Source organism: Lupinus angustifolius, chromosome LG14 (assembly GCF_001865875.1).
Source record: "Lupinus angustifolius cultivar Tanjil chromosome LG14, LupAngTanjil_v1.0, whole genome shotgun sequence".
Taxonomy (NCBI): domain Eukaryota; kingdom Viridiplantae; phylum Streptophyta; class Magnoliopsida; order Fabales; family Fabaceae; genus Lupinus; species Lupinus angustifolius.
In genome coordinates, this window is record NC_032022.1 from 5044059 (window position 1) to 5058732 (window position 14674).

At 35.2% G+C, this 14674-nt stretch overlaps 1 protein-coding gene and 1 pseudogene across 1 annotated transcript; both read left to right on the forward strand.

Moving 5' to 3' along the window:
• LOC109327189 lies at positions 953 to 9734 on the forward strand (annotated as a pseudogene).
• On the forward strand, positions 11505 to 13780 carry LOC109326317. Its single transcript, XM_019559014.1, has 4 exons — positions 11505 to 11608; positions 11780 to 11924; positions 12250 to 12360; positions 12443 to 13780. The coding sequence occupies exons 1-4, from the start codon at positions 11505 to 11507 to the stop codon at positions 13778 to 13780; spliced, it is 1698 nt and encodes a 565-aa protein (XP_019414559.1).

Here is a 14674-nt window from a genome sequence, read left to right on the forward strand (position 1 = left end):
GGAATTATAAGAAACAGATATACAAGGATCCGACGAGTACACAAGGATTCACAAATAAGGGTGGAAACATGCCAAATGAGACAAGACTTTGTCCTAAACAGATTGAACTTATATAACATATAGGAGTATGAGTTTAAGTTGTTAGTCTGTTTAAAATTTTTTAAAACCTATGTCTAACCTATTTAAAAGCATGATGTAGCCTATTTAAAAGCCTGCTATACTATATTGTCATGAAATAAGTCACAATATCTACATTTAAATATTGTAATGAGTTGACTCTTAACTGACCACATCTAATTCTAACAATTAAATTATATTTTTGTATATATTTTTATATTAAAATTTCATGTATAATAATATTACCTGTATTAAAATAGTATAATATGAACATTATTATATAATATAACTAAATAATTCAATAAACTTAATATATCTTTTAGATAATCTAAAGTTTCATCTGTTAAGTTAAATTGATTTTTTAAAAAAGTCTGAATCCAATCTATTCACTTAAAAAACATAATCTAACCTAACTTATATTATAAGTAAGATAATAAGCCCTAGAAAGTGGTCTTACGTATTTATATCATTTCTGGATAATAAATTCAACGAGCCTCTACTGTGAATCCAATGGAAAAACGAATGAATCTGGCAAGTGTAGATAATTTTTAACTATTCATGGTAAGAGAAAAAAATGTTAAAGGAAGAAAAAGTGTATTATTTATTTGTTATTTTTTATGATTGATTTAAAAGAACATATTCAAATTAAAAATTAAATAACAAATATTTTTTTTCAATTAAAAGTAATGACATATAAAATAATATATTTTTTGTACTAAGATTTGATGAAAAAAGTAATTTTGGCAACAAAAAAGGAAAAAAGATTTGTAGTTCAAAATATATACTTCACTAACCCTAAAACCCTAAACCCCCAATACCCCAGCACTCACACAAACAAAAACCACCCCGCCCACTTAGTTCCAAAAGCCACCACAGGCTCTCAAACACACTGTAGTAACCCTTGTAAGCAGTTATGGCTGAGCAAGAGAACAACCGTGACACATTGCATGATTATGATGCCCAAACTAAGCAGAAGAAGAAACTGCGCAAGAGGAAAAGAGCTCGCAAGACTGAACAGGTAAACCACCATTTGGAGGAACAAGAGGAGAAAGAATCCGAGGAGGAGGAGGCAAATGAAGCGGGAAAGAGTGTTGTCTCTGGAATTAATAATGAGGACGAAAATTTAAATGAGGATGATAATACTAATGACGAAGATGATGAAGGGGGAAATAACTTTGCGTCCGGAATTATGAGTGATGAGTCGTTTGAGTCTCTAGGTTTGTCTGAACCCACTTATAAGGCTATTATGGATATGGGTTTCGACCGTATGACTCGGGTATGTATATTCTAGTTCTTCATTTTTTGAACCGAGACGCTAACATTTTATGTCCCGCTCTCGGAACGTCTATTTGTTCTTTTCCTTGCATCTTGTATACAATACAAGAGAATAGCGTTTGGGGGACATGACAAATATTGTATTTTTTCGTGTTTGGTCTATTTTACAAACAAAAAATATAATATTTTGGTTCAAGGGATTGGGGTGGAACCCAATAGTATGTAGTTGTTATCTCTACAAAAAGATTAAAAAAGGCCATTTTATGAGTGGTAGAGCTTTCAATTGGTAAGTAGGTGGATATGCAATGTTTTAAATTGCGGGTATGGTGACAGTTCAATTGGGATTTGGTTGTTGCGGTGTAAATGTCTTTGATTAAGAAAATATTTTTGAACTCTATGCAACCTGATTTTTCATGGTGCCATCCAGATACTGTTCTATGCGGCTGCATTGCAGCTTGATGGGGCTGTATCAGTGTGATTTCGATGTCACACTGTAATTTCGGTTGTGGCGATCATCGCAACTGCAATACAGCAACCGCATTATTGTGGCAATATTGTGGCCGTATCATCATCGCAACCGCAATACCGCAACCGCAGTGTTGTGGCCGTATCAGTGTAATTCGATGTCACGCTGCAATTTCGGTTGTGGCGATACCACACCCGCAATATTGTGGCCGCATCACGTTATGCTGTCCACAATTTTAAACAATGATGATAGGCTCTAGCACGAAACATTTACATTATTGTGATGTGATTCATGTGATGGTTGAATGTATGAACAAATGCAGATTCAAGCAAGAGCAATTCCACCACTTCTGTTGGGAAAAGATGTTCTTGGTGCTGCAAGGACAGGGGCTGGAAAAACTCTTGCCTTTTTAATTCCAGCTGTTGAGTTGCTGTACAAAATTCAGTTTACACCTCGCAGTGGTACTGGTGTTGTTGTCATATGCCCGACTAGAGAGCTTTCAATTCAGGTACAAAATGTTGATGCTCTTACTCCTTTTTCATGCATTATATCTCTGCATATGTGCTTGTAAACTGCACTGTTGGGTTACTACCTTCTTTGTTTAAGTTTCCGAAGTTTTTTTGTATGTTACTTTGATTGTGAGTTTTATTATTTGGTTCTCCTTATTGACTAATTTACCTTTTCTTGTTGTAGACACATGCTATAGCAAAGGAACTACTCAAGTATCATTCACTAACTCTTGGGTTGGTTATTGGAGGTTCAGCTAGAAAAGGAGAAGCTGAACGCATTGTTAAAGGGGTAAATCTGTTGGTAGCAACACCTGGACGTCTTCTTGATCACCTTCAAAACACAAAGGGATTCATATATAAACACTTGAAGGTAATTATGGACCCTCATACAGTCTCTGTTTTGCTTAATTATAATATGTGCATATTTGATAACTGATACTGCAATAAATTTATTATTTGTTATTTGTACTTCCATAATGTTTTTCGTAGACCAGTTATCCAAGCATTTTAATTCATCAATTAAATGAAGCACTTGCCAATTACCATACATGGTTTTAAGTTGCATGTTTATTGATCATTAAATTCTGGACCTGGAGTTGCACCTGTTGAGAAGATGAACGAAACTTGACTAGGGTTGTTTGACTATGTAAGAAGAAGACTGATACAGGCTCCTTTAAGAAAAGTAGATAGCATGGAAGATGGTCTCAATCTCATTAAAGTGGTAGATTATTGAAGAATATTTTTGGAGAAATTGTTTAAAGAAGATGTATTCAAGTTTAAATAACTGTATTCAATCTCATTAAATTGTTTAAATTGCTGTATTCAAGTTTTGGTTCGGGTATCAAAAAAGAGGTGGCCCAATGCTCCCACCTAGTGGTTTCTAGTATCTTATAAAAAATAATTCTGTTTCTTTTAGAGCCCAATGACTTATTTGTTGTTATACACTTGTATCTTTTGACATTGTTCACTTGTACCTTGCTGTAAGTTGCTGCTTGCTCAATAGGAAGGGAAGCAAGCTCTTCATATAACCATACATCACTATTCAGTAACGAAATAATGTTGAAGATTTGATTGTCTTTTGTGTTTTTTTCTATTTTGGAGGGGATGTTCTTGATTTTAGGCTATCGGTTTTTGATATCTGACATCGTGAATCTTAGTATAAGCATAAATATGTAAGTTTTTATTCTGCTTACCCTTTTCTCTGAGCTCTTGCATGATTTGGCAGTGCCTCATGATTGATGAAGCTGACAGGATATTGGAAGCAAACTTTGAGGAGGAAATGAAGCAGATCATTAATATACTTCCAAAGGTATCTGGGCTCTTGAACTTGTTTATCTTCTGTTCCCTTCCCCTGTTTTACCATGCACCGAGGTTAGGAACTTTTACTGTCGTCATGAAATTGCTTCATGCCCAATCCCACTTCCTCTGTGTGGATGAGATTACTTAACTGGAAAGCCCAAACAAAAAGGACTTATGTGATTATAAGTGTGTCTATTCACTGAGTCGCAGACTCGCAGCAGCTGCTTGTGGTTAAGCTTGTAACATTCTGAAAACACTTGAACTTTTCCCATGACAAATAAACATTGATATTTCATGGTAGTTATGTGGTTTGAGTATCAACATTGTTGTGAAGGCTCCAAATATGCTTACTCATCAGGCTATCATGTTTTAGATTTGGGACCAAGCTTTTTTAGATGAGATGTAGTTGCTATATCTCCCATTTAATTTTTCCTTTCTATTTCGTCATGGTTATTTAAGTAGCTCTAAGTTTTATAAGCTTTATATCTGGTCTGTGGTTTCACCTCTGCTTTTATTGTACAGAGTAGGCAAACAGCTCTGTTTTCAGCCACACAAACGAAGAAGGTCTGTTCTTAATTCTCCGTCCTTCCTCATGCTCCTTTACCTGAAAAAATTATTGTTTCAAACTTGGTTTCCAATTTTAAATAATTTTAATATTAATGTAATTTTTTTCTCCACATACAAGAAGTTAATACTTGATAATAAATGGTAGTTTTAAAAGTTCGTTATAGGAAATGCAAGCATATTACCTACTTATTGTTTCTGCTTCAACTAAATTACAGGTTAAGGATCTTGCCCGCTTGTCATTTCAGACAACTCCTATCTACATTGATGTTGATGATGGGAGAACAAAGGTGATGCCTTCCCACTTTCACTGCTATCTTTTGAAGTTTGGGTTTAGGGTTATTGTAGTATTTGATTAGATCTTTCACTAATGTAGGTCACAAATGAAGGATTGCAGCAGGGCTATGTTGTTGTTCCCTGTGCCAAGCGCTTTGTTGTTCTCTATTCATTCTTGAGGAGATATCAATCAAAAAAAGTGATGGTCTTTTTCTCTTCATGCAACTCTGTTAAATTCCATGCAGACCTTCTGAAATGCACTGGGTTGGATTGCTTAAATATTCATGGAAAACAGAATCAGCATGCCCGGACAACTACCTTCTTGAATTTCTGCAAATCCGAAAAGGGGATCTTGCTCTGTACTGATGTTGCTGCTCGTGGACTTGACATACCTGATGTGGTATGTTAATATTTATATGAATAATGCTGACTAGAAAGAAAGTATGATTTAATTTCATCCCAGACTCTTCAGTTGCAAGTGGCCAATGATTTTCCTCTTAAGAAGTATTAGATGAGAACAAAAGTACTACAACATTCATTTAAAAAATAAAATATACAGGGTGCGGATCTTGTATATAAAATATACAGGGTACTACAACATTCATCTGTCACCCATTAAATTTGGTAGACCTAGCTAGCTGGAAGTGTTGTTGGCCGTGGCGGATCTTGACCACTACTCTAGGGGTGCAGGTCTATGATCTACACAAAAACAAGATCTGGAATCATTAGAAAATACATAAATTTAAAAAAAAAAAATCATGTTTTCTACATTGGTTTGAAAAATCTTAGGGGGAGCACCTACCCTTAAGAAGGTCTGCCTCTGGTTGTTTGTGATTGGATAACTGTTGGATCAGTCTGGATATAAATCCATCTATCTAATGGTGTAAAAAGCAGGGGAACCTAAGAAACCTTCAATATATACATACAAGAGCAGAATATAAGACATGGTACTAACAGAACCCAACTAGTATAAAAATCTGAGGTTCTGAACATACAAGAAAAGCACATCAACTAAGCTATGCTGACCTGATTCCTTGTGTGTCCAATGCTTAACACCTAAAATAACCATTAACTGATTCTTCCCACTTTACCTGAAAAAGAGATAACAACACTAAGAAGACCGCATTGCCAACAATAGATAATAAAATATTGCTAGCATAAAATCAACACTTTTCTAGAGTCTTTCCCACTTTACTCCTCTTATGTAAGTGAAAGTGCCTTGTAACTTTTGAGACATCTACAACATTACCCAAAAGTAGAGTACACATGAATATCCACAACTAGATGGTGTAAGATAAATTGCTACCAGTCTCAAAACATTAGGAGAGAGATTTTTGTGTGGTTTGTAAACCTGCCAGAGGTCATTTGTGTTAATTCTAAAACACACTGTAGTTCATCTGAAAGAGCCTTCGGCAATGGTAAAACTGAACAGGTTTTAACTGAACTTTGGTTTGTACAACAGTTAATTGGATGTCATTCGCAGTAGCAGGCATGCAAAACATTTAATCATTTTTTCTCTTTTCCTTTGTAGGACTGGATTGTGCAGTATGACCCACCTGATGAACCAAAGGTCCTGCTTCATGTTCTTTATTGACTGTTACCATCCTTTTCCATGTGTATCTTTACCGTCTTATACATTGATGCACTGTATAACATGTTTATATTCTGCTTCCAGGAATATATTCATCGGGTTGGTAGAACAGCTCGTGGGGAAGGCGGAAAAGGAAATGCTTTGCTTTTCCTGATCCCCGAAGAATTGAAATTTCTTCGTTATCTGAAGGTTAGTTTCTCTCTCTTTATGGCAGAAAGAATATTTAACATGATGATGGTCAAGTTGAAGCTTTTTCTGTATGTATTTTTTCATTGCTCAAATATGAATTACTCGAGAAAACCTTGTATACAACACAAGCGCATGACAATCATTTTTGGTCAGTGGTTAAAATGTATAAAATTTGGTGGCAAAATGAAAGAGTGTAATAATATGTCCATAAAAAATATTGTTAGATTATTCCAAAACATTAATACATGGATGTGAAGTTAGATTATAATATGCAGTTAGAGACGTGAGACTAGCTTTCATGGAAGTACATGGCTTTCATTTTAGTTGAAACAAGATAGTATATGTAATATAAATTTAGCAGGAGTTACACAAATTCTAGCTTAGAGGTGACAATTGGAGACCATATCATACCAGTCACACATTTTAGCATCTCTGGTTCATCATACAAAACAATGGGAAAATAGAGGGATATGTAAACTTTAGGATGCATGAGGGGTGGATAAAATGGAGCTGATTCTAGTTTAATTTGTATAGTGTATACTATGATATAAAGTACTAGTCAAAGTTTAAGGGCTTGTTTGGGAATTGAATTTTGGAGGGGAAGGAAGGGAAAGGGAAGGCTTGAGAGTCATCTCATAAGTGTATTTCATGGCTCCCAAGCCTTTCCTTTCTTTCCCCTAAAAAATTCAACTCCCAAACAAACCCTAAGGGAAAACTTTAACGCACTGATAAGATCTATGATGTTCAATGGGACTGAGTGTGGATGTGAAAAAGCTAACGAGAGTTTTATCAACAAAAGAATAAAACTCAAATACTCAATGTAGCAAAGATGAGAACATCGGATTGGACGAGTGGACACACTAAGCACGTATGGTTAGGGGATAAATGCATCAAAAAGATAGTTTGGGTATCATTTATTGTACAAAGATAATAGAATCTCGCTATAGGTGGTTCAAGCATGTGTAGAGAAAACCTTTAAGGTTCGTTTACGAGTTGGGTCTTGGAGGAGGAGAAAGGGAAAATGAAGGCTTGAAAGCCATTAAATACACTTGTGAGATGACTTTGAAACTTTCTCTTGCCCTTCCTTGACTCCAAAATCCAACTCGAAAATGTACCCTTAGACCCTAATATGGATGGTAAATAAGATAGACCCATGCATATTAGGAGAAGAACCTGTGAGTGAAAGAGAAAGAAGATAAGAATGATGCAAGTACACGATAGGCGATAGCTATAGATTGTTCTTCCATCACACTATCTAGCACCTTATAAGAAACCCTTTTTGCTCAAGCCAAAAGGAGTGAGGAAGTAGGAGTTAGTAAGATGGTAAGATCCCCTGCGAAGAACCCAGAGCTAGTACCTCTACAACAATAGAGATTGTCAATAGTGATGGAGCTACTCTCAAAAGGGGTCAATCCATGCCAACCCTACTTTGTGGGAAGGGAAAATGCTTGGTCGTGTTTGTTGAATTTGTCCATATCATTAAATTTACATTTATGCTTAATCTCAGGCAGCAAAGGTCCCTGTGAAAGAGTATGCATTTGATGACAAGAAGCTTGTGAATGTACAGTCACAACTGGTATATTCCTTCTCCCTCAACTTTTAAGTATTGTTTAATGTATTAACAAACTGCAGTATGCATAACCAACCAATCTCTGGATTTTGCAGGAGAAGTTGGTGGCTGGCATTTATCACTTGAACAATATGGCTAAAGATGCTTATAGGTCATACTTATTATCATACAATTCACACTCTATGAAGGATATATTCAACGTTCACCGCCTTGATTTACTGGTACAACTCTGTCTTCACATTTTACTTTGCTATGTACAAGATTTCCCAAACTAAATGGATATCTGTATCTATCAATAGGTAGACATGTGTGTAAACGACTAGAGTTGTGTTTAAGTACAAACACAACATAAGATAAACTGACAATATAAATCAATTGTTTCTGGGTAAACTGACAATATAAATCAATTGTTTCTGGGTTTTCTCATTTCTTCCTTCCATTTTAATATAAAACTTGCATAATAGAGAGCTAGAGGTAGATTTTAATTTAAGGCTGAGTGGGTAATAAGAATAAATTACAACAATTAACTTAGCCTTATTCCCACTAGCCGGGTCAACTATATGGATCAAATGACATTATAACGTTCTATCACAAATCATGTTTATTAACGAAGAGTTGATCTTTAAATATTTAATTATTTCAGCTATAGTTTTTCTTTGCCTTTCTCTACCCTAGAAATTTCCATTTGATCTATTCTCTTAGTTGGCTCTTCTACCAGTCTGTTCTTGCCCTGCACACATGCCCAAAATCAAAACACCAAGGTTGTATTCGACCACCTTTTCTACTATAGGAGTTATCCCAATTTTCTCTCTAATTTATTCATTCCTAATCCTGTCATGTCTAGTGTGCCTACTTATCTAACACAATATTCTCATTTATACTATATTGAGTTTATTCTGGTGTTGACATTTTACTGCCTAACATTCTATCCAATATAACATTGTCAGCCTTGTAGGGCTGCGGTATATATTATGGTTTACATCTCCCCTTATTTCCTATCGTTTTTTATGATTCATCCAAAACACTTAAACCTTGTGGCTTTTGCTATAGTATGATATTCAATTCTTGCCTCTATGTAGGATTACTGAAGCCCTAGATGTAGGGTAAGTAATTTCATTTTAGACGCTTACAGGTAATTTCGTCAAATTATAGATGAGTACAAGATAGTACATCAGAACGTGTGGCGCATGTTAATGATAATCATTCTTTCTTTCCTTTTGCCACCCCATTCCTTATCCATTCTCTCCCTCCCTGTAGTCCCTAACATCTTGTGTCAACTACTCTCTGTTTCTCTTATCTTTTCTCAACCCTCTGTTAGGCATATGGTAGCTGCAAGAGGGGTAAGCACGGAGGGCCCTTGGCTTTGTCGAAATTCTTAATAGATTTTTATTTATAAATAGGGATCATTATGAAATTATTAACAGTTTTCCTATCTCACCACTTTATAAATATGGAATTATCAAATTACAATATGATATAGTGTACAATATGATAGTCCTATTTGCACAGGCTGTTGCTGCTTCATTTTGTTTTTCAAACCCACCAAAGGTGAGTCTGAACATAGACAGCAGTGCTTCGAAACATAAGAAGAAAATACGCAAGGTGGAAGGAAGCAGGCACGAGCTTCAGTGATAGCAATCCTTATGTGAAGAGAAATATGGATGATAAGTGAAGACATGTCGCGGCTGTGTAGTGGATTCGAAAAGTTTTGGTATGAGCACCTATTTTATACCATGAGATTGATTTTGTTACTGCCAAACAACACATTGTTAGAGTAATTGGAGTATTTTCTTCAACTTAAATGTCTGTGTATTCTTCAATTATATTCAACAGGATTATTGGTGGCCCATCCTATGTTTTAGTGTATAAGTTTTATCACAAACTTTCATAAGCACTTTCCAAAAATAGTAATAAGTAGGGGTGAGAATGGGATGGGTAAGGATTGTCCCGACCCTAAATGTTGGTATTGTTTTTTTGATCCCGAAGTCAACCCTAGACACCAACTCTAAATATTGACTGGGTTACCATTTGAAACTAAACTTGAATCTAGAGTTTATTAAATATAATGCATACTTGTCATTTTAGATAAAGTTTTTGCAATATGTAATTTGACATATGAAATAATATTTTGTTAATTGTGTCTATATAATAAAAATAAGAGTAAATACTTTTTACGTCTCATGTTTGTTGACTTTACTAGTTTGACCCATTAAAAATTTAAAAACCAAAATGGTCCTTAAAGTTTTTTATGTGGGTTAAATTAGTCTTTTTAGCATATTTTGCAGTATTTGATAGACTAATTTGACCCTATAAATGACTAATTTAACCTAGAAAGACTAACTTGACCCTCATTACTCTATGCATAATTGAGTAGACACATACAAACATGATGAATGTGTAACCATGGATAGGTCGGTTGAGTTATGCTTGTTCTTTACTAGACTCTAAGTATTGATTGCGTCTAATTTTTGTATTCGTACTTAACCCTATATCAAATAAAATTCAATCATATTCTGGTCCAATCATATCTGATTAAATGCATGTGCGGGTAGGGTTGAGTCCTATATAGTGCTTATAAGTTGGACTTGGACTGAGATCCTCATTATGTGATTTCATCATAGGATACGAGTTTTATGATAGTTGGTTGGATTTCACTTTGTTGTGGGAGGGCAAAACAATAATTTTGTACTCGGACTAAAAATCTCATTTAAGTTCATGAAATAGGCGGTATGACTATTATAATCCGTAATTTTGTCAAATGATGTTATTTTTATTAATTAGAACAGTGTCATTGTATCCCATTGAAATAGGTGAAAAAAACCAGTAAGAGAGCTAAATAAAATCAAGTATCATCCCTTACATGTTTACCCCTCTATTGCCAGACACATTGTTGTGAGAATTGGGCCGGACGGTCTAACTGGTTGGATTGCTAACCAGATTTAAAAATGACTTTGGTTTGTAGTATTAATCGAATGAGTGGTTAGACCGTTTTGAACCGAGGTAATCTCGATCTGACCATGCTAAACTCGGGAAGTTAACCGGTTGGTTTACTTAAAATTTAAAAAAATGGAATATTGTTCTAATGTTTTGATTTACTTTGGTAAAAAAAAAAAGATGTCAATTCAATATAATTATACATTATTATTAATTATATAAATTTTTACATTTATATATAATTATATATTTACATATAAAAATTATTAATTATATATTATATCATCCGGTCCAACCGGATGATTTAACTGTTTAAAGTTTAAACTAGCTAAACTTAATATGAGAAATCTTCTAATTTGATGTCTGACTCATGTTTCATAACATTGGCCGGTTCATAAACTTAATTAGTGAAATTGAAGAAAAACGCCATAGGACAGTACATAATTAATTTTCAATTCATAAATACTCAACTTTCATGGAGGTTTTAACTTCCTTTGTTTATGGTGTTTTCTTTATTTTGATATTGACAGAAATGATAAGAACTCCTCTTTTTCGTTTTCTTTTCCTCCTTTCTTTTAATCTCTTTCTCTATATTGGTTGTCCTTTATGTTCTAGGATTTCTTCTATCTTTTTTGCTTTTATTAAACCTAAGGCACCGAACTGGACCATTGTCCCTGAAATCGATCGGGAAATGAAAATCATTATTTTTCCAAAATGAAGGTGAGAGATCGAACCTGCCACCCTTCTCTGCTAAGTGAAAACACTTTCTACAATAGCAGTAGACAGTTGGCTGTGGATATTGATGCTTCTTTTTCGATGTATGATCATCACTAATCGCTGCATTGTTAGGTGAACTCTGCTTATCCTTTCCATGATTTCATGGCTCTTAATGTTGATGGTAATTCTATAGAAATTCTGAAAGAGTAGGGTTTGGAGATTTTATACAGAACCACACTTGCAAATTTGAAATTAGGCTGCTTAATTTCTAGGTCTATTGGTATTGATGACAATCTTATTGCTGAATTGATGGCCTTGCTTCATGGTTTGAAGGTTGCTCGAAGTCTAGGTATCAATAACTTAGTTTGCATATCTGACTGGAAGGATTCCTTGTCTCTTGTTATGAGAAGTTTGACTGTTTATTTTGTAGACTTAATCATGGAAACTATGTATTAAATGTATCTCAGAGAATATTACTAACCTCTATATATGATGATTGATCATTTTGGAGATGTGAGTTGTGTAGGAAAGAATTGTAATTCCAGCTAGTTATATTTGGGCTTTGTAAATTGGCTGGTTATTAGAACTTACTATAAGTAGAAGGGGAATTATTAAATTTCTGTTAGTTGTTGATAACAAATTCCATTAATAGAAACTTTCCTATTCATCATCTTCTACCTCTAGCATTCTTTCTAAAACACGTTTTCTTCTTCTTTAACTCTCATTCTTCTCATTCCAACAGTGGTATCACGAGCTAATAGATCACGAACCTGTGGGTGAACACACGAAGAAGAAAAGGATGAATCAACACAAAAGATTCAAATCGCAAAAGGAAGATGGCAACCTCAAATGGGTTTGCAATGAACCTTCATGTGTTAGATGGGAAGAATTATGATCACTGGTCCATCTAGATGAAAGCAATTTTTGGCTTTCAGGAGTGCCGTGAACTTGTGCTAAATGGGGTTCAACAACTTGGTGAAAATCCAACAGAAGCTCATAAGTTGGAATTCAGGGAAGCTATAAAGAAGGATTGCAAGGCAATCTTTCTAATACACCAATGTGTTGATCACTCTAACTTCGACAAGTTCTCAGCAGCAGAAACATCAAAGGAGGCTTGTGAGACCTTGGAAAAGTGTTATGGTGGTAGCACAAAGGTAAGGAAAGTCAAATTGCAGATGATGAGAAGACAGTTTGAGCTGCTACAAATGGAGGAGGATGAAAGAATATCATATTACTTTGCAAGAATTAGAAGCCTCATTAATCTGATGAGAGGCTGTGGTGAGCAAATGAATGAGCTAAGCATAGTTGATAAGATCCTTAGGACACTCTCTACTAAGTTTGACATTGTGGTAATTGCAATAGAGGAATCTAAGGATCTTGAAACCATCAAGATAGATGAGTTGCAAGGTTCATTGGAAGCTCATGAGCAAAGACTCATGGAAAGGCAGAATGGTAGGCTCACACAACAAGCATTAAGTGCACAGTTCAAGAAGAAGTGCATGAGTTATCATGATGCAAAGAAGAAGGAATCTGATGAAGTACAAGCTGAGAAGAGGGAAGGAACAGAACCCTCATCCTCTAAGCAATCTGATATCAAAAGCAGCAGGAAATGGAACAATCAGAACAGTTATCAGAACAATGCCAAGAAAAAGAAAAATAAGAGTAAAATTCAGTGCTTCAATTGTAAGAATTATGGGCACTATGCTTCTGAGTGTAAGTCTAAAAGAGTGCATAAAGTTGAGGAGGCAAGACTTTCTAAGGATGAGAATTCAGATGAAGAAGTGTTGCTGATGTCACAAAATGAAATCACAGAATTGATGTTGAATGATGGTGTTGAAGCTCAGATGGTCACTACAAAGGATGATGCAGATAACTGGTATCTGGACACAGGATGTTCAAATCACATGACAGGCCATAGGGATTGGTTCATACAACTTGATGATTCAGTAAGAACAAGAGTCAAGTTTGTTGATGATAGTTTCATAACAGCAGAAGGAATGGGAAAAATAGTGATCAAAAGAAAGGATGGGATTAAAGCTTATATATCTAATGTGTTATATGTACCTAAAATGAAGAATAATCTAATTAGTCTTGGGCAATTGCTTGAGAAAGGGTACAATATATGCATGAAAGATAGAATGCTGAAGATCTACAATGAGGAAGGAAATCTAATCTTGAAAGCTCCATTGTCTCAAAACAAAACTTTCAAGATTGGAATTCAACTAGCTAATCACAAGTGCTTGAAGTCAATTGCAGATGAAACTTGGGTTTGACATCAAAGATTTGGGCACTTAAGCTTCAGAAGTATGCATCAACTGAGTAGGGATAGTATGGTTCTTAGTATGCCTATCATCAAGAATGAAACTGAAACTTGCAGAGAATGTCTCATTGGTAAGCAAACAAGGAACAATTCCAAGTCCTTCATACCAACCAAATCCAATAAACCCTTGGAACTGGTTTACACAGATGTATGTGGACATATGGAGGTACAATCAATTGGAGGTAACAATTACTTTGTAACCTTCAAAGATGATTATACAAGGAAGATGTGGATTTATTTGATAAAGAGGAAAGATGAGGTCTTTGCTAAATTCAGAAGTTACAAGTTGGCTGCTGAAAATCAAAGTGGAATGAAATTGTTATGCTTAAAGAGTGATGGAGGGGGTGAATATGTCTCTCATGAATTCAATCAATTTTGTGAAAGAGAAGGCATAATTCATGAAGTAGTTGCTCCGTACACACCTCAACATAATGGAACAACAGAGAGAGTAAATAGATCTGTGCTAAACATGACAAGAAGTTTGCTAAAAAACAAGGATCTTCCAAAACAGTTTTGGGGAGAAGCTGTGGCAACTACAACCTACTTGCTCAATGGAAGTCCAACAAAGAGACTCAAAGGCATGACACCTGAGGAGATGTGGACAAGGATTAAGCCTAGTGTGGCACACCTCAAAATCTTTGGCTCAATATGTTACAAACATGTACCTGATGCAAGAAGAAAGAAACTTGATGATAGGAGTGAAAAGTTGATCTTTCTAGGATACCATTCAACTGTAAGGTATTCAACCCTATTAATAACTCTTTGTCCTTTAGTAGAGATGTCATATTTGATGAGACACAAGCATGAGATTGGAATGCAAAACCAGAAGCCTCAAACAGATCTGGTC